Source organism: Onychostruthus taczanowskii, unplaced genomic scaffold, assembly GCF_017590055.1.
Source record: "Onychostruthus taczanowskii isolate IOZ18803 unplaced genomic scaffold, ASM1759005v1 scaffold24, whole genome shotgun sequence".
Classification (NCBI taxonomy): Eukaryota; Metazoa; Chordata; class Aves; order Passeriformes; family Passeridae; genus Onychostruthus; species Onychostruthus taczanowskii.
This window is the reverse complement of record NW_024499684.1, coordinates 3,503,269-3,526,779: the sequence shown is the minus strand read 5'-3', so window position 1 is coordinate 3,526,779 and position 23,511 is coordinate 3,503,269. Positions and strand designations below refer to the sequence as shown.

At 42.5% G+C, this 23,511-nt stretch overlaps 1 protein-coding gene across 1 annotated transcript in view; it reads right to left on the bottom strand.

The window, feature by feature from the left end:
• Positions 1-18,527: 18,527 nt before the first annotated feature.
• The window catches only part of LOC121336602 (multiple epidermal growth factor-like domains protein 6), a 184,462-nt gene continuing 179,478 nt past the window's right edge, over positions 18,528-23,511 (bottom strand). Inside the window, exons 34-38 of the mRNA XM_041405927.1 lie at positions 23,202-23,330; positions 22,784-22,912; positions 21,923-22,048; positions 19,250-19,378; positions 18,528-18,869 (exon numbers count right to left, since the gene is read on the bottom strand). Of these exons, the coding sequence (XP_041261861.1) occupies positions 18,790-18,869; positions 19,250-19,378; positions 21,923-22,048; positions 22,784-22,912; positions 23,202-23,330 (593 nt within the window). The 3' untranslated portion in view covers positions 18,528-18,789. The remainder of the gene's footprint in view (positions 18,870-19,249; positions 19,379-21,922; positions 22,049-22,783; positions 22,913-23,201; positions 23,331-23,511) is intronic.

The following is a 23,511-nucleotide window of genomic DNA, read 5'->3' as shown; positions in this document are numbered from 1 at the left end:
CCTCCTCTCCCTTTTGTGCCACCCTGCTCTGTAGACCCTCAGTGTGGAGTGAACACCAACCATTTATTTATTTATCCATATCATTTTCTCCCATATTATCCCATTTATTGTTTCTCCACCACGCTTGGGTGGATGGCATTGCTTTGCTCCTTGGGCTTTTCCTTCCCTCTCTCCACATCAGATGCATCTCCAGTGCTGATAATCTTTCCCTAAACAATTAAACCTTCATTTGTTGCTTCCTTGCGACTCCACATTTTAAAACTATACACTTTTTTTTTTTTTTCTGTTAGGTTAGGATTGCTTCCAACTTCCAATCCCCAATTTAGATTACACGCTCAGAAACTAACTCCAAACATTTACTGCGTTTGAAGGTCACAGTGCTATTGATTGATTTCCAGTTATAATGTATGTTGTCCTAACATGAGTTAAAAACATTCTGGGCTAAATCCAAAAATGCTGGGATCAAAGCATCTGGACTTGTTGCTTTCATGTTTGGCACATAAAGGGGCTGGCAGTCACCAATGTGGTCTTGGCTGGGCTATAGTTGTTTTCATTCTCTGATGTGAAACAGTTGGGAATCACAGACCCTCCAACAGTTATAGTGGACTAAATAAAAATTGGCTTAAAAACCTGCCAAGCATTTGAAAGTGCCAGTCTCCAGAGTTTTTCACAACTTATTGGCTATGGCATGTTTTTCTTTTCATTTCTCTTGTGTTTTTTTTTTTTCCTCTCTCTCTCTCTCTCTCTCTCTTTTAAGAAAGAATTTTCTGCAAAATTAGACTTTGAATTGGGTATTTGAAATAGGTAAAGTCTTCATCTCATCAGACTCAATTTATCATCTTTGATCTGACTTCACTCATTCCTTTGGCTGCTCCATCTGATTTTATAATTAAAAAATAAATACATTTTTGCTATCGAACTTATCACATAAGAAAATAAACAAAGGCCAATTTCTTGGCTAGCCCGTCTTAAAGATATCCCAGCATTGCATCTGCATGTCAGCTTTTCACTTTCAAATTCACTTTAAACAGATTATTCCTAAAGTTTTTTCATTAGTCTCCCCTAAAAGTCTTCTATTTATATTTGCTGTTTATAGAATCGCATCCAGAGGCCGTTGTGCAACGCGCTGCACAGAGTCAAAAGCCATCAAGCCCTTGAGACAAACAATGGAAACACTTTACAGATGGGAGCTGTTGTACAGATGGAGAATGGGGGCAGGAGGGACATGGAGGTTGGGGAGAGGAAGAATTATGGATGTTGGCCATGCTTGCGAAAGAAGCCAGTGGCAGAGCCAGCCACTTAACCCACATTCCCATCCAATTGCTTCCCTACTAATTAATTTTCCTCTCATCCTTTTAGAAGGCACATTATAATTTTTACCCCCTTCTCTCGTTTCTAAAAAAATTGAGTGCTGGCAATTGAAAAAACAGATTCTTCACCAACGTCACGCATTTTTTCAGTCACTTTGGCGAATTTCTAGGAACTCTGTGCTGGCCTTGGGAGCGATGCTTTGGATCAGGCACAGGGGCTGCCCCTGGAGAGGGCAGCACCAGGAAGGGCACTGCTGCCAAAGTTAAAGAGCTGCTCCTGTTATTTCCAGCCAGACAACGGCACCTTGCTGCACACTGGGTTGAGGTTTATGCTCAGACAAGTTTTAGTGCAGTCTATCGGTCAGAGAGAGCAATGCTGCTCCTCCTGCTTCCCACTCTTGACAGCTAATCCACAGGAAAAGGGAATTTATTGTGGCCCCATCAGTGGTTCAGCCCTACACTACGCCTCCAAGATTGATGCTGTCAATGTTCTTTGCCCATCCCTCCGTGGCTTCAGCAAACCTCTCCCAAGGGACCACGTGCTGCAAATCCCTTTCCTGCTGCCCAAATTGAGCTGAGATCCCTTGGATTCAGGGAAGTGATATCAGAGCAAAAAAATGGGAGGAGGAAAAGGACTATATGATCCTCATCCTCTGCATGAGAAGCAGGGTTTTCTCTGACTGATTTTTAAACAGACCATTTTCAACATCTCCAAGAGGCTTCCAATCAGTTCTGGGACAGTAGAACTTGGACTGAAGAGAGGCTAAAACCAGCTGAAAGTAATGTTTTAGAGACAGTCAGGACATGAGGGATGAAGTGTTAAAGCAAAGAGATGATTTCAGTTCTGGCACCTTTGGCAAGGCTAAATATCTCTTCAGGACTTATAGTAATGAAAAAAATGAATATTCCACTAAGAAAACCAAAACTCAGCATAAAACACACATTTAGCATTAATATGTAGTCTAGAGCCATCTAAAAGTAAGATTACCTTATAGTAAAATGAACATAAATTTGGCTTGCTAAAGGATTCTGAGGACATTTTTGTGTTCAGGTGAAACATTATCAATTGCTGCTGTGTGTGGCTGTATTTATACAGTTTGCTTTTCATATTGCCATTAGAAAAACCCATGCACATTCTTTCCATGTAAAATAATTTTGTAAAATAACTTAGTCCAACAGTTACACCTAGTCTGAGTATCAAAGATTTTTTTTTTATTATTTTTAATGTTTTGATTATAAGTGAGTAAATGAGCATATGTGCAATTATATCTTGGGTGCAATAGCTTCAGCCGCCACATTTTGGCATTTTATTTTATTAGCTAAAAGCTCACATATGGTTTCCATGTTTCCAATCTGGCTTTAAGGATGCAATGGCTGAATTAAGCAATGTTTCTCCTCACTCCAATTCCCTTAGATATACTTAAAAAGTCCATTCAGATTATAAAAAAAGTAAATTAAGGTTTATAATATTCAGAAGGTGGCCCATGGTAGTGAATAATACAGTGCTATCTTGTAAGTCCCCTTGCACCCTGCAGAAACTGTTAAAGGCCAAGTTTCATAGCTTAAAATATTAAATCACTCTGTGATCCTGTGGGGCAGAGTCATGCCTGAATCCCAGCATATTTCTTTTACTAACAACAATGCCATTATATCAGCGTGAGAACCCCCAGATAACGGGTCACCCCACACAGCCACTGGGATTTGAAGGTCCTCCAGCACCTCCTCACCTTGGACCTGGAGGATTTTGAGGATCCCTGTTTGACACAGTCTGACAAAGTCTAGAAAAATGACCTGGAGCAAAGAGCTCAGGGTCACTTGATGTGTAGCTGTGAGAGTGGTCAACAGGAATTGTTGGGTCTGGGAGAGGAGCACAGCTCCAGGGGGCTTATGGAAAGGGCATGAGCAGCTCTGCATCCAGCAGGGTTTGTGGTGGAGGTGGTGCGGCTCTGACATCAGGCAGTGCTCCCTGACCACAGACGTTGTGAATCCCTAAATGCAGAGAGGGAAGTCAGCGAGTCCCTTGGGAGGAGGTTTGCAATAACTGCAGGCAAACACACGTCAGGGATGGTCTTGGCCTCAGTGCAGCAGCTTGGCTGAGTGACCTCCCAGGTCCCAGCCAACCCCGCATTTCTGTGAGCTCATCAAAACACGTCCAGCACGTCTGGGAGCATGGGAACGTGGGACTTCTCTGCTGGAGTGGTGCAAAAGTAAATCACATCCTGTGATTTAGGATATTCCTCCTTTATCACAGAATCCTGGAGTAGTTTGAATTGCAGGGGGGCCTTTAAAGACCATCTCATTCCAACCCCCCCACCACAGGCAGGGACACCTTCCACTACCCTAGATTGCTCTAAGCCCTGTCCAACCTGGCCTTGAATATTCCCAGAGATGGGGTAGCCACAGCTTCTCTGGGCAACCTGTGCCAGTGCCTCACCAACCATCCTAATACAGACTTACCTCTCCAGATCTTCAAGTTTCCATCTAAATCCATCCAAATCCAGCAAAACATGCAAGTTTGAACAGAACCTATGTCCATAGGTACACTTAAGCGTGGGATTAAACAGTTTTCTGAATGGGGTCCCTATGTTGCTAAGGATTGGCTGTTAGTCTTGGCTCTTTTTTTCAGCTAAATTGAGATGGGAAAATGTTTCCACACTAGGATGAAGCCAAGGGCTTTTTCTTTCCATTTCTCTCTCTTTTTTTCCACCTTTTTTTCTCCAATAGAACAAGATAGATGCCTGAAAACTTTTTCTATCTTGCTAACATCCTGGAATTTGGGCCTTGGGGTGTGGGAAATTCAAGACTAAATCGCTGCTCAGACATGTTCAGAAGATAGTAATCCCAGTTCTCACATACATGAGCTCTCCTGACCATTGGGATGTTTAAACCAGCAGAGTTCTTATGATTTGAGTAAATCACAGAGTAAGAAGGGGAGACAGTGTAAGGGATGGTCTAAATTAATCTGATTTTTCACAGGGTTTTTTTGTTGACAAATAATTTTCTAATGATTTGCTTTAACTGAAGTGTCCTAATCAACTCAACATTTGACTGATATTTTAAGGGTGATCTTTTTTCAGTTCTTTAGAGATATCAAACTACCACAACTTTGCCTGAAGTCATGGAGAAGGAGTTGACCTCAACTTTTCTGAAAATCAGCTGTACCTATACCATGTTTGTGAACAGAATTGCTGTCTGTGATCACCTTTAAAAATGTAGACCTTGGATGTCCTCCCTTTTTAGTACCAGTGAAATGTACTAATGAAAACATCAAGAGCTCAGAGAACAAGTGGATATTGTGTTGGAAATTCCATGTAGTGCCCGGACTGGTCCACATGGACACACAATCTGCAAGATCAAGAGATGCTTCAGCCCTTCTGCCGACACTTGAAAAAAACCAACATTATAAGGTTTAAGGAGGAAAGCAAATTAATGGAAACATCCGCTTAAAAGGACCGTTTCCAATCACTGGTACTCCATTCATTACAGGCCTGAGTGGTTCCAGAGACAACAGAAAACTATGCATTGTTGCAATGCCAAGAACAAGAGACGCAATATGGATGTTGTGTTGCTTCTCACTCATGGCAATCTGAGTCTTTTCATGCCCTTCCCATCTCGCCTGGCGGGTTCATCAGACAGAAAATTACTGCCACTGTCTCCCTTGTGACCAAATGGGAGGCAGGGCTGGCATTTCGGGGCCCTTCCAGCCAGACACAGTAGGGTTGGGGTGCTGCCACTGGAGCTGTGTTTCTTGCACAGCCCCAGCAGCAGCAGGAGTTCTGCCTGATGCATCGTCAAGCTAAAAACCTTTTATGGGAGGCAAAGTTTTTTATGGGAGGTATAAGCATAGCAGTTGCCTAATTACAATAACCCAAAGCCTTCAGAGAGCCACATGGCTGAAATTTTCCCAGGGCCACTGTGATAACTTGTTAAAATTTGGCCAATGCAATTTAATCTTTGCTCTGCCAGCCATTTCCCCAGCATCCCTGCGGTGTGACAGTGACATTATGGCACGGACTCTTCAGCATGATGAGGATTTGAAAATGTCACCATATGTTACAGATATCTCAACAGAACATGGAAAAACTTCATCTCGAGGCCTGGCAAGGCACACACACAGTAACACTGGGTTTTTTCAGAAAGTGAAGCAGCAGCCTTTCAGAAGAGCTTGCTTCCAATCCACGTCTAGCAGAGGGGAGGGTGCATCATTTCTGATCAGGACCTGAGGAATCTCAAAATACTCACCAGGTAAGGCAGAAATAACCCTACAATGTCCAGTATTACCTGATTGAGGTCAACAGGCCATAACCAGGAGAAGGACATCAGCTGCCACAGCCCACTGTGAAGTCCAGAAATCCATCACAGGTTACTGGGGTCACCAACTTCTGTTGAGTTTAATGAAGACAGAATGGGTTAAGAAATAGGCATGTGTGGTGAAATTGTGCAACTTGTATTGTTTTGGCACTACATATATTCTAAGCTAACAATCTTGGCCAAGTTAGGCTTTTATTTTTTTTTTTTAATCTTTCCTTTTAGGCCTCTTGTAATTTAATCTTACCCCAAATTTATGGAAAGAATACATACCCGCTTTATGCCAATCAGTGAGGATTACTCTTTGCAAAGACTGTTTCTTCCGTGCTATTTTGCATCTTGGTGCAGTTTTCTACATCTCTTAAATGCAAAAATAAACAAACATCCATACATCTGGGAGCAGATTTCCAAGAGGAGCCCAGCGCCAGCTTTTTTTCCTGTTCTGAGCGCTCAGCACCCACGACGGGGCCAGTTCAGCTAAACCAGGGCCAGGTTTCCATAGGAACACGGCGATCTGGAGGCTCCCATGGTGACAAATATGCACAGATTCATCGTTTAACTCATCCTCCCACCCAGGAACGATAAAATGACTCAGTGCTGCAGCAGCAACAACATCAGCTATCGATAACAGCAGCAGCGACCCCGTGAAGGACACATAAACAGCTGGGAGGAATTTTGGCCATGCAGGGAGATTGCTCAAGTCCCCAGTGCAGACCTGAGTGTTTGCTTATGTTCCTGCTTGGCAAGATACGGCACTGTGGAGATACTGGTCAGTGCTTGGGTAAGAGAATCATTTCTGACATGCCACTGATTCCTCAGAATGTAAGAAAACCATGCAGAGGGGAGATACAGCACTGGTAACTGCTCTTCCTTGCTGATTTACTGGGCCTGATTTATGAGGTGCAACTCTGGACAGGATGTTGCCAGTTGAGGCTGTGTGTTGCATGTCAGCTGCAGGATTTAGGGATGACCCATGTCCTGCAGGGAAATGGCTCTGCACTGGGCAGGGGATGGTCTGAGCAGGTGTTTTCCATCTCCAGCTTCTGTGGAGGGATGAGTTATTCAGTCTGACAACTGCCAAGTGCACATTTAATTGGGTAGGAGAGGGAGTTGGGTGAGCAAAGCAGGGAAGCCTTGCCCTTGTTCATACAAACAGCCTGATGAACTACTTTCTGCTACGGTTTCTCCTTATTTTGCTTTTCCTTTCCACAACATTTGAATGAACCAAACTCACAGAAAAGCAACTCCATGGTCTCATGCGAAAGAGTCACTGGAAATAATTTCTGCACACAAAAATACTTGGTCTTGTAATCAGGGGGCAGTAACCTCATGTGCCAGAGAAGCCACATGATGTTGAGTGTCTGATTTCTATCTGAACATGCACAAAATCAGAGAATCATTTAGGCTGGAAAACCCTCTAAGACCATCAAGTCCAACCATTAACCCAGCACTGCCAAGCCCACCACAAGCCATGTCCCTAAGCACCACATTTACAAGTTATTTGAAAAATTCTAGGTGTGGTGATTCCACCACTGCCCTGCACAGCCTCTTCCAGTGCCTGACCACCCTTTCAGAGGAGATGTTTTCCCTAATATCCAGCCAAAACATCTCCTGGGCACAACTTGAAGCCATTTCCTCTTGCCACATCACTTGTTACCTGGAAGAAAATATCACTCCCACCTGGGCTCAACCTCCTGTCAGGGAGTTTAGAAAGTGATAAGGTCCCCCTGATCCTCCTTTTCTCCATACCAAACAACCCATACAGGCAGATTCAGCTACCAAACACAGGAGTGGTGAATAGTCACACACAAAAAAAAAAAGATTTGTTGAGAAATTGGTCAGAAAAAAAAAATGTAGAGAATAACAATTGCATAGATCATCTTCCTTGCAAGAAATCACACAGCATGTTGGGAACAACTTTCAATGTGTGTGACTGTTTTGCATCTCATGTCTTTTCCATAAGAGTTTTTTCTCAACATTATAAAAAAAACCCCTAAACATCCAAACCCCCACAGCTATTTGCTCACTGTTTGCAACACTCTGCAACTTTAAAAATTCTTCCTCCCCAGTGCAAACATACTTCCTCAGAGAGGCAGCAGCAGAGCCCCGCTAAGATGCTTAAGAGGAGGTCAAGAGAAAAGCCATTTACCAGGGGAATCTCTCTCAGCCCTTAACACATTTTTATTGCTACCTATGCACACAGTGTTCTCTCAGAGGCTAGATGAATAAATATGCCTCTTTTGAGCAAACATTTATAATGCTATTTGAACACGGGGGAAAAACAGTTTCAGCTTAAAAATGATACTCACACCATGTTTACATTTTTTTTTTTTTCCCAAGCTGCAGTTAAAATGAAACTATCCAGACAGACATTCAGCAAGAGGCTCAGGAAAGCATGTTTCTTTTGGCCCCTCTCACTACAGAATTTCACCTAAGAATGAAATACAAAAGACTGGGGTTTGGGGGGGGAGAAATACAAAAGAAAGATTTGTTTGTAGATGAATTACTCAGTGGAAATTCATCCAAGAACATCAGTGTAATTGCTCATTAATAAGAGAGTTGGAAGATACTTAAAAATGTTTCTCTTCCTTTGAACTTTCTGCAGCCAGAGTCGCCGAGCTGGTGATGTGCTTGTGCATGGACTTCACTTGGAATGAGGGGGTGCCCCTTTCCTCCTCCTCCACCCCCCAAAACCCAGCAGATAATGCTCTGATCTGCTTTGGGGCACTCTGAGCTCAGCCCTCAGCAGCAGATCTGCCCTGGGCAAGGAGCTTTCTCATTTTCACCTCTTCGCCACCAAATTTTAAATTCCCAAGGCTGGGGAGCAGCTCTCATTTTATCAGATGATGGAGGAATGAGCTGGACCTCTGGACACTGTCCCAGCAGCATTCCTGATGCCAGTTTTAAGAGGACTCCTCACACACTAAAAGTTAAGGAGCTCTGAAGGGCTTTCCTGGCCGGGACTGGAGGAGAGTAATTAGCCCCTGTAAGGATCCCTGTTCTCCGAGCTGTGAGAAACTTCAAATCCCACTGACTTCACTGGCACTTCAGGGCACTCAGCACCTCCCAAGATTAATTCCTCAAGCAGGGAGAGGTCTAGAAATATATATATTAGAGCACTTTACGTCTTCAGCTGCAGCAGGGCTCTTTCTGGTGAGCTTGACAAAGGACAGATTATATATTATGCCGTGCCATAAACTTCAGCAATCTAAGAATTCTGAAAATACCCCTTTCTATTACTCTCCTCGCTTTGACATGAAATATTAAACACCGCTTACCAAAGTGATGTTATTGAACACAGATGTCCGCTATCACATTCAAATTGTTCAAGTCAATCTAGGTTTATATATTTTCTTTACTTAAGCGTTTGTATAAACCCAAGTGTGCCCTGACAGTAATGATTTCACAATATACTATATTCAATTAAGGAGACAAATATGCATTTACATTTTTACTGAACTTGTTTCACACACACTCACAGGCTCCAGCTCCAACTTATTTTTGACATTTGGTGGAAAATAAAGGAATAGAAAGGGTGCCACCTACTGAGTCACTCAAACATTTTTGGAGGCCAAAAACAAAAATCGTGCAAATTACCAATATGCTCATTCCAGTTAAAAATAAACAAACCTTCAAGCTATATTTGTAATCCTGTGGGAAGATAGCCATAGGGAGTGCTCTGGTTATCAGACCACTCAGTGACTGGAGCGCTTACAGGGGTGTAGGAGACTCCAGTCCACCTCTCCCTTGGCTCCCAGCAGGTTTGAATCCACCTATTCCTCTGGAAAACCCAAGCAAAACGAATCAGTCTGTGCTGGGGCTGATATTCCACAGATTGATTCATGAATATCTTTTGCAAGCAATGGATGTCCCAACATGTGAGAATCCAGCAGAGCTGCACCCAACAGGAGCTGCTCTGTGGGACTCACGTCAGTGATCAACCTGACAGAAACTGGGAAGGTCTGCTGTCAAGTAGCTCCTAAACTCTATCAGGCAGACGAAACGTAGGCAGATATCTAAATTTACAAGCTGAAAAGGTTTACCAAGGCTCAAGAATGAAGACAGGCTCTCAGTTCCACTTCAAAAGCCAATGTCCCTTTCTGACATCCATCAAGGCACAGCCTTCTCTTTAAGATCCTGCGGAGTGAGGCAGAAATATTGAAGGTGTTGTGCCAGCACTACAGTTTCCTCATTTGGGAGGATAAACTATCAAAATAAGCTGCAATGTTGCCTTGATATAAGGCAGAGAAGCTGCAATTTGTGGGGTTTTGTCAGTTGTAAAATCAGCCTTATCAACTTTGACATCCACAAGGGGAAGCCAGGCAAGAGTTCTGTAAATACACCTTGAGGCAGGAAGATCACACCTGTGGTAAATCATGAGTTTATATCTGGTCTGAAGCCAGTGACAAAGCCACACCTTCATAGGGATGGAGAATTTTAAACAATCCCTCCTGACTGGCCACCAACACTGCTCTTCTTCATTCCCCAGAGCAGCCTCTGTGCAGAAAAGTTGGGATGTGACTGCCATGAGTAATTTGTGGTTTCGCTTCCTTCTACAAAAGACAGAAATCATTGATTTTCTTTGGAAAAGTTGTAGTTATGACTGACAGACCCCCAGCTTTTTATCCATCTTGATTGCACACAGAGTCCTCACCAGACCTGCAGATGTGCAGCTGTATCTTGGTCTCGGCACATGCAGAGACCAGAGGTTTCCACAGTTATTGTGCATTTAATATCTGCCAGCTTCTTGTTGTTGGGGACTGGTCCAGCAATTAAATACTTGGGAAAATAATTGTGAAACATTAACAGGTCCTTATTGTTAACAGGTATTTCTGGCAGGGATTCCTTCAGGGCAACTTGGACAAGGCACTCTGGTGGAGCTGGCAATGGCATTTTTTTCCCAGAGGGACCTTCAAACCCTCTTGTGTGGGGTTTTGTTTTGCTGGCAGCAGAGGCAGGAAGAAAACCAGTTTTCAACATCCTCCTTCATGCCCACTCAAAGTAAAACATTAATTTATTTGCCACAATGCTTTTCGAGTGTCCCCTGCCTTGGCCCGTGATGCTGCAGCTCCATTTATGTACTTGAGATAACAAGGGCTGCAGATCCATCCCTTCTCCAGCTCCTCAAGGGTCCAGGGGCTTTCTGCTTGCATGAGACCTGACTGAGACATGCATCAAAATGGATTTCTACTGCTGAAATCATCCTGTCCCAAGTACTTACAGGCATTTTTGGGATTTTTCTCAAAGGAGGCAGCCCTGCCTCTGGAGGACCCTTGTGTGGTGGTTGGAGTTCTTCACATATTTTTAAAAAAGGCAAAAAAAGCCAAGGCTTCTTTTTTTTGTTTTAAGCTAGAAAATCAAACCGCCACAAATTTGAATACTTTTGCACCAAATCACAGATCTTGTTATCCCTTGTAGAGAGCACATTATCAGAGCAGTGACACTGAACTACCAAATCAATCCTCAAAGCTTCCCAAGGGAAGGAAACCCCCCGCTAACACCCCACAGCAAAAGAGTTTGCAACAAGAAACCAAACCCATCCAGCCCCTACTAACTCTCTTTTCAAAGACATAAAGGTTTCCAGGTGCTTGACATCCATGTTAACTTTTTATGTAATAAAACTTGAGGAGAGGATTCCCGTTGGATCAGAGGGGAGACTTTGCTACAACAATAGCTGTGCTGGCAAACTGACTCCTTTCAACACATTCTTGAGTTTGTATTTTAAGTGGTTTTGCCACATTGGCAGCCAAAAATAACTATTTTCTGATCAAATTCACTGGTTCTTGTAAAATATTTTAACACGCTAACTATGACCGTGAGCGGTTCTAATAGTCTTTCAAGCTGCCTGTTCAGACCTCTCACTTTTGAGAGGGTGAAGGGCTCCACAAAAGGCTCCAGCAGAGTGATGCCATCCATGGCTGCTGCTCCTGGAGCATTCCCACCCCTCATTACCTAGGGATACAACCCCTATTTAATGTGATGCTATTTGCTGCTTTGTATTTCATATCTACCCTTAACGTAAAGTAATAATTAAGAGCAGCCCTTCCCTGTGTCTGGCAGTGCAAGGCCAAGATCCACAACAGTTACCACAGCTGAAATGCCAGGGAAAAGGGGAAAAAAGCAAATGGACAGGCAGGAATTACCACACAGTCTCTACTTGCACCAATCTTGCTCTTTGATGATGATGTACAGCAAGAAATCTTAATGTGGTTCTTAGAGGGGGAATAAATCATTTAAAAAACAGATTTCTTGTTGAAAAAAGCCTCCTCCAACTGCAAAAATCTGAATATTCATTAAGTCACTTTATAAATAATTTATGGCACTCTAAGACTTACCAGGTAACAGAGAAATGACAGGCTGGCTTGAATGGGAACAGGGCAGAACCAATGGGACATGGGGCATTTCCACCCCAAATGTGGCTCCACTTTCCCAGCCAACATGAGCCCAGTCCACAGTGTTGCTCCCACTGGGAAGCCTCCATGGACACCTCCAAAGCAGAGGGGAGAGCTGAGACAACCCCTGGATTTCTGGATGAAGCAAGGGCTTGTAGGCAGAAAGAAAATGCACAATACAGAACCCACTCCAAATGGCAAAGCTGCAACTTTTGTACTCCTTTTTTTTTTGTACTCCTTTAGGCAGGAGATCAGTGAGGTCACCTGAGCAGGTGGATCTCAGTTACCATGGTCCAGCATGGTGGTCTTGGATAACAGACCTTAATTAATCAATTAATTACCATTAGGCTCTTGGAATCACTAGAGGGAGAAGCGAGCACATGCCTCAAATCAGGAAGTTACATCTGGATGGGAAAAAACACCCAGTAGATGATGGCATGAAGCATTTAAGTATTAACTGTAATATCTGCACCACATGCAGCTTCTCAAGATGTTTTGCTGTCATCAGCTTAGTAGAAGATAAAGATTTATTGGGCTATTACTGAAAAGGAAGCTAGATACTGCCAAATGGCACGGACAGTTAGATGACTACTTGCTGACATCTTTATTCATATATAAAACAACAAAACTGAGTTGTGTTTTTTTTAACTACCATGCTTGAAGGAGTCAACAAAGAAGTGCCTTATCATACAGCACTTTTAAGTCATTTTTAAGCCATTCATGGGGTTTGGATGGTTGTTTTTATTGCTGCATACAGAATATTCCATGAGCACCCCGTGAACTTCTAGTGCTGACTAAAAGAAGAGATAAGCAGTGTTGGCTGCAGATTGGGGTGATGATTTTTGAAGGTGCTGAGGGACAATCCCATGGAACAGTGATCCCTGGACACAGTCACAAGGTCACTCTGGTCCCACATATCTCAGATATCAGAAAAAAACTCTTTACTGTGAGGGTGGCGAGGCACTGGCAAAGGGTGTCTAGAGCAGTTGTGGCTGTCCCCCACACTTAGTTGGAAATAAATAGTCTTTAAGATCCCTTCCAACCCAAACCACTCCATGATTTATGAACATCTCAACTGCTGCAGAGGGGTGGCTTTTTAAAGGTTTAAAACACAGATCAATGCTAACTCTGCAGAGGTTGAGAATATTCTGGTTTAATATTCTATGTCTAGTTTTTGATCAGATTTTAACAGCAATCTGAGAGGTTAAAATCAACATGATATGTTGATATTATAGGATAACATCAACAGCTTCTTAGAATAGTATGAATATGGCTTCTAATAAAGAAATTACTGGATAAATTGCAAGGATTATAGAATTATTTTTAGAACATATGTCAAAAATATGACAAACCAAATGAACTTAATTATTCTGCTCCTTGTTGAAAAGTGCAGGAAAAGTGAAGTAAATCACGCAAGGCAGAACCCTGCAATATCACACATCTCAATTCAAAATGTTTGCCATGAAATTTCAAAAGGAATCCAAGCCTGCTCTCCCAGAAAGCAGCAAGCCAGAGCTGTCCACTTTTTCTCTGACAGCTTGATCTACCGTTCCCCCTTTGTTACACATTTTGAATTCAATTTAGTCTGCTACTTCCAATTAACCAGCACACTCCTACTGCATTATTTGGCGTTAAGCAGGCACACATGTTCCTTCAGCTCCTGCCAATGCAAGAAGACAATACCCTGAAGGTGAACCAGGCAAGTTGTTGGCAGAACTGGGCTCTGGGAAGTGCCCAAGCAGGCTGGTGGGAGCCTGCAGGTGTGTGGTTTCAAATGCCTTCAAAGCACTCCGTGCCCAAGTCTTTCCAAAATGTTACACTTCACAACCATCCTCTTGCAGCAAGATTTACGCTGTGTTTTGAATATTTCTAATACTCTGGAGTCTGAGTGCCAGCAAGCTCCATTTGTCAGGCTCAGTCACTGGCCAGGTTGCCCTGGTCAGGGATCATATACAAACCCATTTGGGCACAGGCCATTATTTATTCTACACAAACAACCAAAAGCAGGTGTGATTTCAGCCTGTTTGCTCTGAATGTGAATTAGTTCAGTAGAATAAAGTCTCATCCACAACATAAGCCTGTTGCTTCAAGACTAGCAATGAGAGAAAATCAAGACCAAGTTTTAATGACATGTTTATATATAAAAAAAAAAAAAAAAATCAGCATCCTTTCACTACAACATGTCTACAACAGAAAGTACAGTACAAACCCGAGATACATCCCACACATTTCTTGAAGAGGGATTACAAATTCACAGAGACATTATATTGCTATGCAAGTGCTTATTAAAGGCAATAAAAAGAACAGAACAATTTATGCTCCACAAGGCTGAGATTTGGTGTTTACTGCTGGAAATTGCTTTACACAGTGTCAAAACTTAAAGCTGTGACCTTGCAAAAGAATTACTGGGCACAGTTGCAGCCCATGCACGGAGCTGCTCAGTCAGCCACAGGTCAACCTGAAGGAAAAGTCCTTCAAAACCTGGGGACTGAGAAGGTTTCTAGCCTAAATATAAAATATTAACACAAGGATGGGAGGATGGAGCCTTCTTGGTCCACCAGCACTCTCAAAGATTGTTCCTAAGCTTTACTTTGCTCTGATAAGAAGTTAATTCTAAGAGAGGCACTGTTTGATCTGCACAATGAAGCCATGATGGCTCCCAAACATGTCTTTGCCTCTTCTGGGAAGGACATGAAGGTATTATTTCCATGTTTGTCCCGTTGGCAACTCCTGACACTATGCTGGTTATTACTTACACAAACAGAAACCTGCAGCCAATCAAAATAATATGGTTGGCAAGGAATCTGGGCAAACTTTAATAGCTATGGTTCTTCAACATAAAAAGGATAAAAGTAGAATAATAATTTTTGGCAGGGGAAGCGGGGAATTTTTTAAATTCTGATTGTTTTCCTATGAGGATAGTGTTAGTGAAGTCTAACTTAAAACATGTTGTTCTGGTTTCATGAATTCACAGTGAGTGAGGTTCTGCTGGGCCCACTGAGTTACACTCAACTCCTTCCCACTCCAGCTGAAGTTATCTGGAGCTCACAAGGTAAGAGAAGGGGATTTGGCACAGGAGCTGCACGGCTGAAATAATTCCAATGTCTTTCTGAAAGGAGTTATCTGCACGTGTAAGTGTGCTGCAGAGGAATACACAGAGCTCTCTCTTCAAGGAAATGTAATTAACTTCAGCCCCCTGGGAAGTGGGGAGCCAGCAAAAGTCTACACCAAGAGGAAGATGGACATCAATTTAACTATAAACCCCATTTTCACTGAATTTTTCACTCCATTATCAACAAGCCCCAGTGCTGTGCTCAGGACTGGATCAGCCTGACACTCTTTCACTGGAATCTGATGAAGGAAATAAGCAGAGTTGTGTTAATTTAGTAGCAACTACACTCACTTGCCACAAAATTAATCTCTGGAAAAGCTGATTTAGTCTATTTTCCATTAAAAAATTCCATCCTGTCTAATAAAGACTACTTTGTAGGCAAGGAGTTAAGTAAATGTGTTAAACCATAGCAAGGAGCAGAATCAGAACAATCTGATTATAATCAGATATAATCAGTAAAATCAGAAGAAGGCAAACTTCCTTAATTAGTAGTTAAAAATGTAAAGTTGCAGCTCTTCTAGAAAACAAAATCCTGTAAAAATTCTCTGCCTTATGAAGAAAATAAGAACCAAGATAAGACATTCCAACTATCTCAATCAAAATTCCTCTTTTAATGTTTTTGAAATCTTTAATTCTGATTTTTACCTGTATATGACTGCACTTTGTTTTGGAACAAAAAGCCATGCAGAGCCACAAATCAGAATGGTCTGTTTGATGGCACTGAAGTGAACTTCTTTTCCAAAGGTAATAACATAAAGAAGCTAAGAAGCATTTTGAATAAAAAAGTCTATTGCATATGGAGTGCTTTGTATGAACTGGCATTTTTTGATTTAAAAAAAGTTTGCTGAAATATTTCCCAAAGCAGATCTACTTGGGCCTCTTAATTCATTGGCACAGGCTCAGTAACAGTCATTTAAAATATGTTTCATCATGTACCTAAATTCGTGACATCCTTTAAAAACATGTAATACAAAAATCTTTTATTTCCTTATACTACATATTTACAATTCTATTATCAAGGTACTGTGGAAAATGTAAACAAGTATACATGGGTGTAAATAATATGGCTTGAGAGAGGTTTCCCCTTTGATTAGCTGCTCGAATCACACATCAATCTACAAAAATAAGAGAATAACAGTACATTTGATACATTCTGCTGTCTGACAGCAGTAAAAAGGGTTTTATGCTGCTGAGTAACCACACCAGTCTCTGGGCAGCTGGAAGGAACTGGAATGTCTGAGGTACTGGAATGTGGCCAGTGGATGGGGTGAAGAGAAGAACAAGACTGTAGCCAGCTACCCCATGGGGGCTGTGGGGGAGAGGAAGCCAAAGCCTCCTCAGAGATCCACACTGAAAGAATGAGAAGCAGTGGAACAAAGATGAAACTGAAGAAATTCTGATTAGAGACCAGAAAAAGAAGAAAAAAATAATAAAAAGGAAGAAAATGAAATGTCCACTAGGACAGGTTCAAAGAGGTGTGGGATGTCCATCCCTGGAGATATTTAAAACTAGGTGGGATGAATCTCTGAAATTTGACTTGAATGATGAAAATCTGACCCATTTGACTCTGAAGTTGATCAGGCTTTAAAGGGAGGGTCAGACCTTCAGAGGTTTTCTACAGCTTTACTCAATGATTCTACAAAAAAATCTGAAGTACAGTGTGACACCTGCACTACTGTTGTAGTTTGGCTCTGCAGTAAATGCAGGGCTAAGACCAAAATATGTCAACTGCTAAACTTGAATTGTTCTTCTCCAGCAGTTGCTAAGGTTATATCTCACTGTCTCACAGAAGATTTATCTTGCAGGTTCCTGTTCAATGAAGCTGCCCCAAATTCACATAATTGTAGGATCAGACCCAGGCCATCACACCTCCAAAAGAACATTTAAAATGCCATTGCCTTGCTGAGAGTCACACGCTTCTGGGACCATAATTTTGCCACATTTACATTGAATGAACTTTCCAGTGACATTCATTGAGCTCTACAGAAGAAATTAAAAGGGATCAGCATCAGCTCCAGTGATTTTCCGGCTGAAAGCACAGTTAGTTAATTAATTTTGACACATTCACAAATACCTTTACTTTCAATACCTACAAAGTGATGAATAACAACAGTAAGACTTCCATGAAGCTTGGACAACACCTCTTAAAACTGTATTGCCTCCCATAGATCACAATTTGAAATAAACTCCCAGGGGAGCAAGTGCCTCTTGCTTTGGTCTGGACAGTCACTGACTGCAGATGTGTTTAAGACCTGGGGTGAACCATGGGGGAAAATTGTTACCTCACCTTCCCATCCAACCTCCTGGATCCTGCTTCACCAACTCATCACTACCCAACCGCAACTACAAACTTCTTCAAAAACCCCAAGTTACCATCAATTATTGTCATTTTGCCTCTTGCACAACAAAAACCTGCTCTTGCAGAGCTGCAGTTTGTTCTGGCAGTGAATGGAGTGTCAGCACAAGAGCTGGAACTGCCCATACTCTGTGTCTACCATGGTTCTGATGCTCCCTAAGTGCACTTTGGATACAGTCAGAATCAAGTGGTTACTACACAGATTTTGAAACTCCTAACCTAAAGAGAGGTATAAAGAGGCACTCTGAAATATTTTAGTTCTGGTTAACAGAATATTAAAATACAGAACATACATTTCTTTAAAATGACCTAGTTCTACATCAAAGAAAAACCTGTCTAAACAAACAAAATAGCACCAAAATGTCTCTGCTCTATGAGGTGGCCACTAGCAGCTGTTGAATGGTATCAAGACTGCTGTGAGACTTGATAAAAAAACCAAACTGCTCAATAAAAGCACAAACCCCAAAGATAGTATCTTTAAGCATTTCTCCTTGCTTACTATCTGCTTTTTCCATTCAAGATAAAACCTCTTCTGTATTAGCAGATACTCTTTGATGAGAAGTGCTGCACAGTTTGGCTTGACAACCCACTGAGAAATTCATCTGGTAAGATGTGAGAACACAGGATGCCAGGAGAGTCTGGCAGACGACACCACACTCTTTGGAAGACAGATTCAGACAGAGACCTTCCAGTCAGTCAAACCACACCAGAAATGCAGAAGACGCTCTTAAATAAATTAACAATGTATTGAGGACTCTTGTGGGATTGTAGCAGATTCTTCTTCAGCTGCAAGTTCAAAATTAGACTGCATGCTTCTCTAGAACACACCATTTCATTCAAAGAGGAATTAACTTGATGAATCCCTCTAGTTGCTGTGCAATGTGATTTTGCTATGAATCTGTAGAGAAATAATCAGTGGAATACTCTTCAGACTTGGTGCTGGTTGTCAAGTGGGTTTAGAAAGTCCCCGCTAGGGAGTGTGGCTCATTCCATGGTGATGTGCTACATGCTGCTTATCCTGATACTCTTTGGAGCTGGTCTGATTAAAAACATGTCCAGGCTTTCAAGAAACGAATTATATTAATACCAGAAAGAATGTCCAGAGTAGATTAATGGAGGGGCAAGAGGCTAGGAATGAGCACATGAAACAGATTCAACTCTAAAAGGATCCAGCTACTAAATGGCCTCTGTAGTCTTCCATAAGAAGTGTGAATACTTCAGTACAATTCAAGCTGAATTGAATAACTGTTTTCATATCCAAATTCAAATACCGTCTGTGCATATAAAACAGTTCATTTATTAGTCCAAATGTTACTGTTGTAGAGCTCTTGGAAAAATACTCCCTCTTTCTTGAGCTTGTTCTTCATAAAAAGGAAGCTTTGGAGGGCCACCTAGAGAATTAAGTAGAAACACAGTTTCAGGTCCATATAACCTAATACTGAAATATTATATAGATTATACAATTTACACTTAAATAATTCAATAAATGGTAACCTTGAAAAGAAGGTAGAGGAGGGAGTTACAGCCTCTCACAGAGGCAGAGAGCAGGCAAAACTATAAAACACCTCCAAATCAGAAGGTTCCCAAAGTTTTTCCTAAACTAAAGGAGGAATTGTGGTTACACTACAAGTGAGAGGAAACTTTCCCTCCGTACTCTATTTCATTAAGAAGAGAAATTATCCAAACAATCCAACGGGTTGACCCTCCCATCCAAACACAGGCCAGAGGTGTTTTATCCCACCAGGAAAGGCTGCACCCCCAGGCTGGTTACCTTCTCTGCAGGTTGGCCCCATCCAGGAGCTGGGGCAGGCGCAGTTCCCGTTGTGCGGATTGCAGCGGGATCTGCCGGCGCACTGGCACCGCAGGGAGCAGCCGGGGCCGTACCTGTCTGCCCTGCACCCTGCAAGGACAGGAGGGTTTGGGACAGGGTGAGCACTCCTGGCAGCCTCCCCCTTCTGTGGGATCAGGAAGCTGCTCAGACCTACATCTGTTCACATTCAGACATGACATTTGGGAAAGCGCGGCTGTTGTCGAGTTTCGTCTGCCACATGCTCTGCCCAAGCTGCAGCCCAGCTGTCCTGAAGAGTTCCCAGAGTGGAAATCATTGCTGGTGTAAAAACAGGGGTTGACAGCCCAACAGAGAACATCTTGGGATCTGCTCAGGAAAGTTGCTGTCAGCATCCTGGATCCACACTATCTCCTGCCCCTGTCTCTCCCCATCCTGCATGGCTGGGCTGTCAGTACGTGCTGGGCAAGAGCCTCCCCTCACAGAACGTGACACTGAGAATTAATCCATTATATAGATATACGTGTCTTGCTCTGGTTGCACAATTCTGCTGCATCCCGGCAAATTAAACTCACCAAAAAAAAAAAAATCTCACTTCCAAATGTAAATACATTTCATATCTAGGTTAGTAAATCCTCACTGCAATTTTTTAAGCATCAGAGGACAGGCAGGAAAGGAAAGTGAGCAGCAGGGTCACAAGGCAGGGTGTGAAACATGCAGCCAACAGTGGTCCTCTCTCCCTCACCTCACTGAAAACCCTGTAACCAGGGAATTTGCCTTCTCCCATGAGCACCCTCAGGTAATTAAAGTCCTGCTGAGCTCTGCATCAGCTGCAGCCCCAGCACGTGGAGAACTCGCCCTGTGCGCTTTGAGCTTGGCCTTTTCAATTAGGAAATGTTATGAGAAAAGGTCTCCCCAAACACCTCTGGACCTGATTTTAATTTATGTAATACCACATTTTCATGTTAATAACAATGTGTATTTAAGACATCTGTTTGAAAGTCTGCAATGTTAATTTACTACAGAAAAAGAACGCCCATAAAAGTCTGTTATATTCTCTCTCTCTCTCTTTTTTTTTTTTTAATTAACATTTTGCCTGTTTAATGGGTGCTTTACCAGAGTTCAAATTAAAATCAGGCCTTTTATCTTTATGGCTGCTGCACAGTCACAGCTGCTCACAGTTATATCACAGATGAACTGAGCCTAATTGAAAATAAAAATGCAAATAAAACCTACCCCATAACAGCTTTTCGTGGATGGGGGCTACCCTAGCTGATTTAAGAAAAATAAAAATGACTCACAGAGTTTGTGAGGAAGAAAACCTCAATTCCCATTTTTGGTGCTTAACTTCCCCCTTGCGTTCCACTTCTGCCTAAAGTTTTACTGGAAAGGCCCAGGGACACCCAGTGCTGTGTGGGCACTGAGGGTGGCTCATGTTCCCACTGGAACAGTGCTGGAGACTGGGACCTTCATTTCCTGACCACAGGGCACTGCCCAGAGGGAATCAAATGCTTTTCCATTTTAGTTTTGCAAGTTGCACTAATGCTTAAGCTCACAGCAATTTGTATTAATAACAGCCTGCTTAAATCTATTTCTGCCCCATCCCAGAACAAAAAGAGAAATAATTTTCCCCCTCTGCTCCAGGAGCTCAGGAGGATTTTGGTTCCTGGTGAAGCTCCACAGCAGCACATGGATGTTCACCCCTTTTTATCTTGTTTGTCACAGCACTGGTATCACAAGTGTTTTCTGACACTCAGTTAAACCACTGCAATTCCTCTTACTCCAGTGATTACCCTAAAGCTGCTCCATCACAATCACAGAATCCTGGAATAGCTTGGATTAGAAGGGATCTTTAAACCCATGTGGTTCCAACCACAGGCATGGGACAATTTTTACCAGACCAGGTTGCTCCGAGCCCTGTCCAACCTGGCCCTGAGCTCTGATCAGAGCCACAGCTGTGACCAGAGCCTGGCTCAGGAATCTGCCACTGCTGCCTCTCAACCCTGCACCCAACCCCACCAGGGTACAGCAGTGGGGCTGGTTTTCCCTACAGGAAAAATTTCTCACCTATTTTTATATCCTTGTTACAGAAGAATTCTGCTCCTGTGGGCCAACACACAGCCCAAGTGCCTGTGCTGCAAAGGAGGGAATTACATTTGGGTTAAAAGTTCCTGGGCAAGCACAGCTGCTGCAGCTTCATACCCTCATTTGTGGGGATTCCATCCTGCTTCCAGGGGAAGCAAATCCAGGGCTGGACACACTTTAGCAGTGGTCTGAAAAGGGTCACAAATGTCAGTGTGACAAAGCACGCAGCAATTGGAGCCCTTGGTGTCCAGTTGCACCCTCTGGAGTCTTCCCCACTACATTTGCAAAACTTTTTGGTCTATTCTTCCCCAGCCTGTGTTCTGCAAAACTCAAGGCAAATGACATTTTACAGCTGACCCATGAACAGTTTTCCTATCAGGATATCAATTTAAATATTGATTAAATCAAGAGGTACAAGCCTGCTGATAAAGGTGTTGATAACCACAAAGAGCAATTTTCTACAAACAATGTGTTCTTGAACACCATCAAATGTCCTTTTACAGTTATTCTAAAACCAACAGGTCAGAGTGGCTTAACAATACACAGTCCAGCCCTTAAAAATATTGCCCTTACCACTGTCACATTTGTCTCCAGTCTTCCCAGGTGGGCAAAGGCACTTCCCAGTCTCTGGATCACAAGGAGCATCTCCACAGTCACACTGATGCTGGCAGCCCTCACCAAACCAGCCCCTGGCACAGCCTGACAGCAAGAGAACAATTTAGATGCATGTCTGAGTGGCAAGATGTACATTTAACCCAGAGTTTTCCCAGGATGTCTCAGGGAAAAGCTCATAAATTAAATCAGTGTAAATGCCAAGCTCAATGAAGAAATCAAACATAGTGGAATGGGCACAATATTTATATGAGCTCTCCTTCTGTTGGGGTTGTCTAATCTAACTTCTCAAAGGTATCTGTAAATCTGTCCCAGAAATGTAGCTGGCACTTATTTTTATTTTTAATTAGAACTCTCAAGAAGACCTCTCCGTAACTCTCAAAAGGTTTGACATGCACCTATTTAATTATCTTATTTGGAGTTTTAGAAGCAAATTTAGAAACAGTAAAAGGGACTTATTTTTAATAAATGGCATGTGGAACTCATTGCTGCAAGACATCACGGAGACCAGGACTTTCACTGTACTAATTGGAACCAGATTAGTTAATTTATAAGGGAATGGGAACACCCAGCTGTATAACAGGAAATCTGCCCCAAATTCAGTGTTTCAGTATATTCATTAAGCTCAAAATATGGAAGAAGTGGCTCTCAACAAATATTTCAGTAATTATATGAGTTTTTTTTTTGTTTTGTTTTGTTTTGGGGTTTGTTTTATTTTGGGTTGGTTTTTTTTGTTTGTTTTGTTTTGGTTTTTTTTTTTTTTTCCATGGGTTGTTTTTTTTTCTTTTTCTTTTTTCTTTCCCATCAGAGGTGTACCAGTACCTTTTTCACAGTGGATACCATGATAACCCAAAGGACAAAGGCACTGTCCTGTCACTGCATCACAGCTCGCTCCATTTTTACAGGCACAGGTCTGAAGACAGCCCAGCCCATAAAATCCCAGGGGGCACCCTGAAAAATTAAAATGAAGAAGGTTCATGGAGAAAATCATCCACACCATTAAAACCCTCTGTATTCTCTGTGACATTTGCTGGCAGCCAACAAAAAATTATATTTATCCTTAACTCAAATAACGCCATGGGCTTTTAAACTTGTACCACCCAGCATCAGAGACATGCAAGATCTGGAAGGAGCTGGATGATCTGGGATGTCTCCAAAATTTCAACTGAACCAGTGAGGTGTTTCCTGACTCCTCTGAAGCCCCAAACCTGTGACAACTACCCCGAGTGCCTGCACTTACTGTGCTCACAGGAGTGGCCGTAGAAGCCCTCGGGGCACCTGCAGCACCCTGTGAACCTGTCACAGGTGCCATTGTGCTGGCACAGGCAGTCCAGGGAGCAGCCAGCCCCATACTTTCCTGGGAGGCACTCTGCTGGCAGGACATGGAGAGAAAAACAGACAATCAAACAAACAATCACTGCCCTCACCCAGAAAAGCTCGTACGTGATAGATTGCACTGCCCAGAGATGATACCCAGAGAATAATTTGCAGACCAAAGAATATTTGTTATGAAGACACAGGATTTCTGCACAACTATGATGCATTTACAT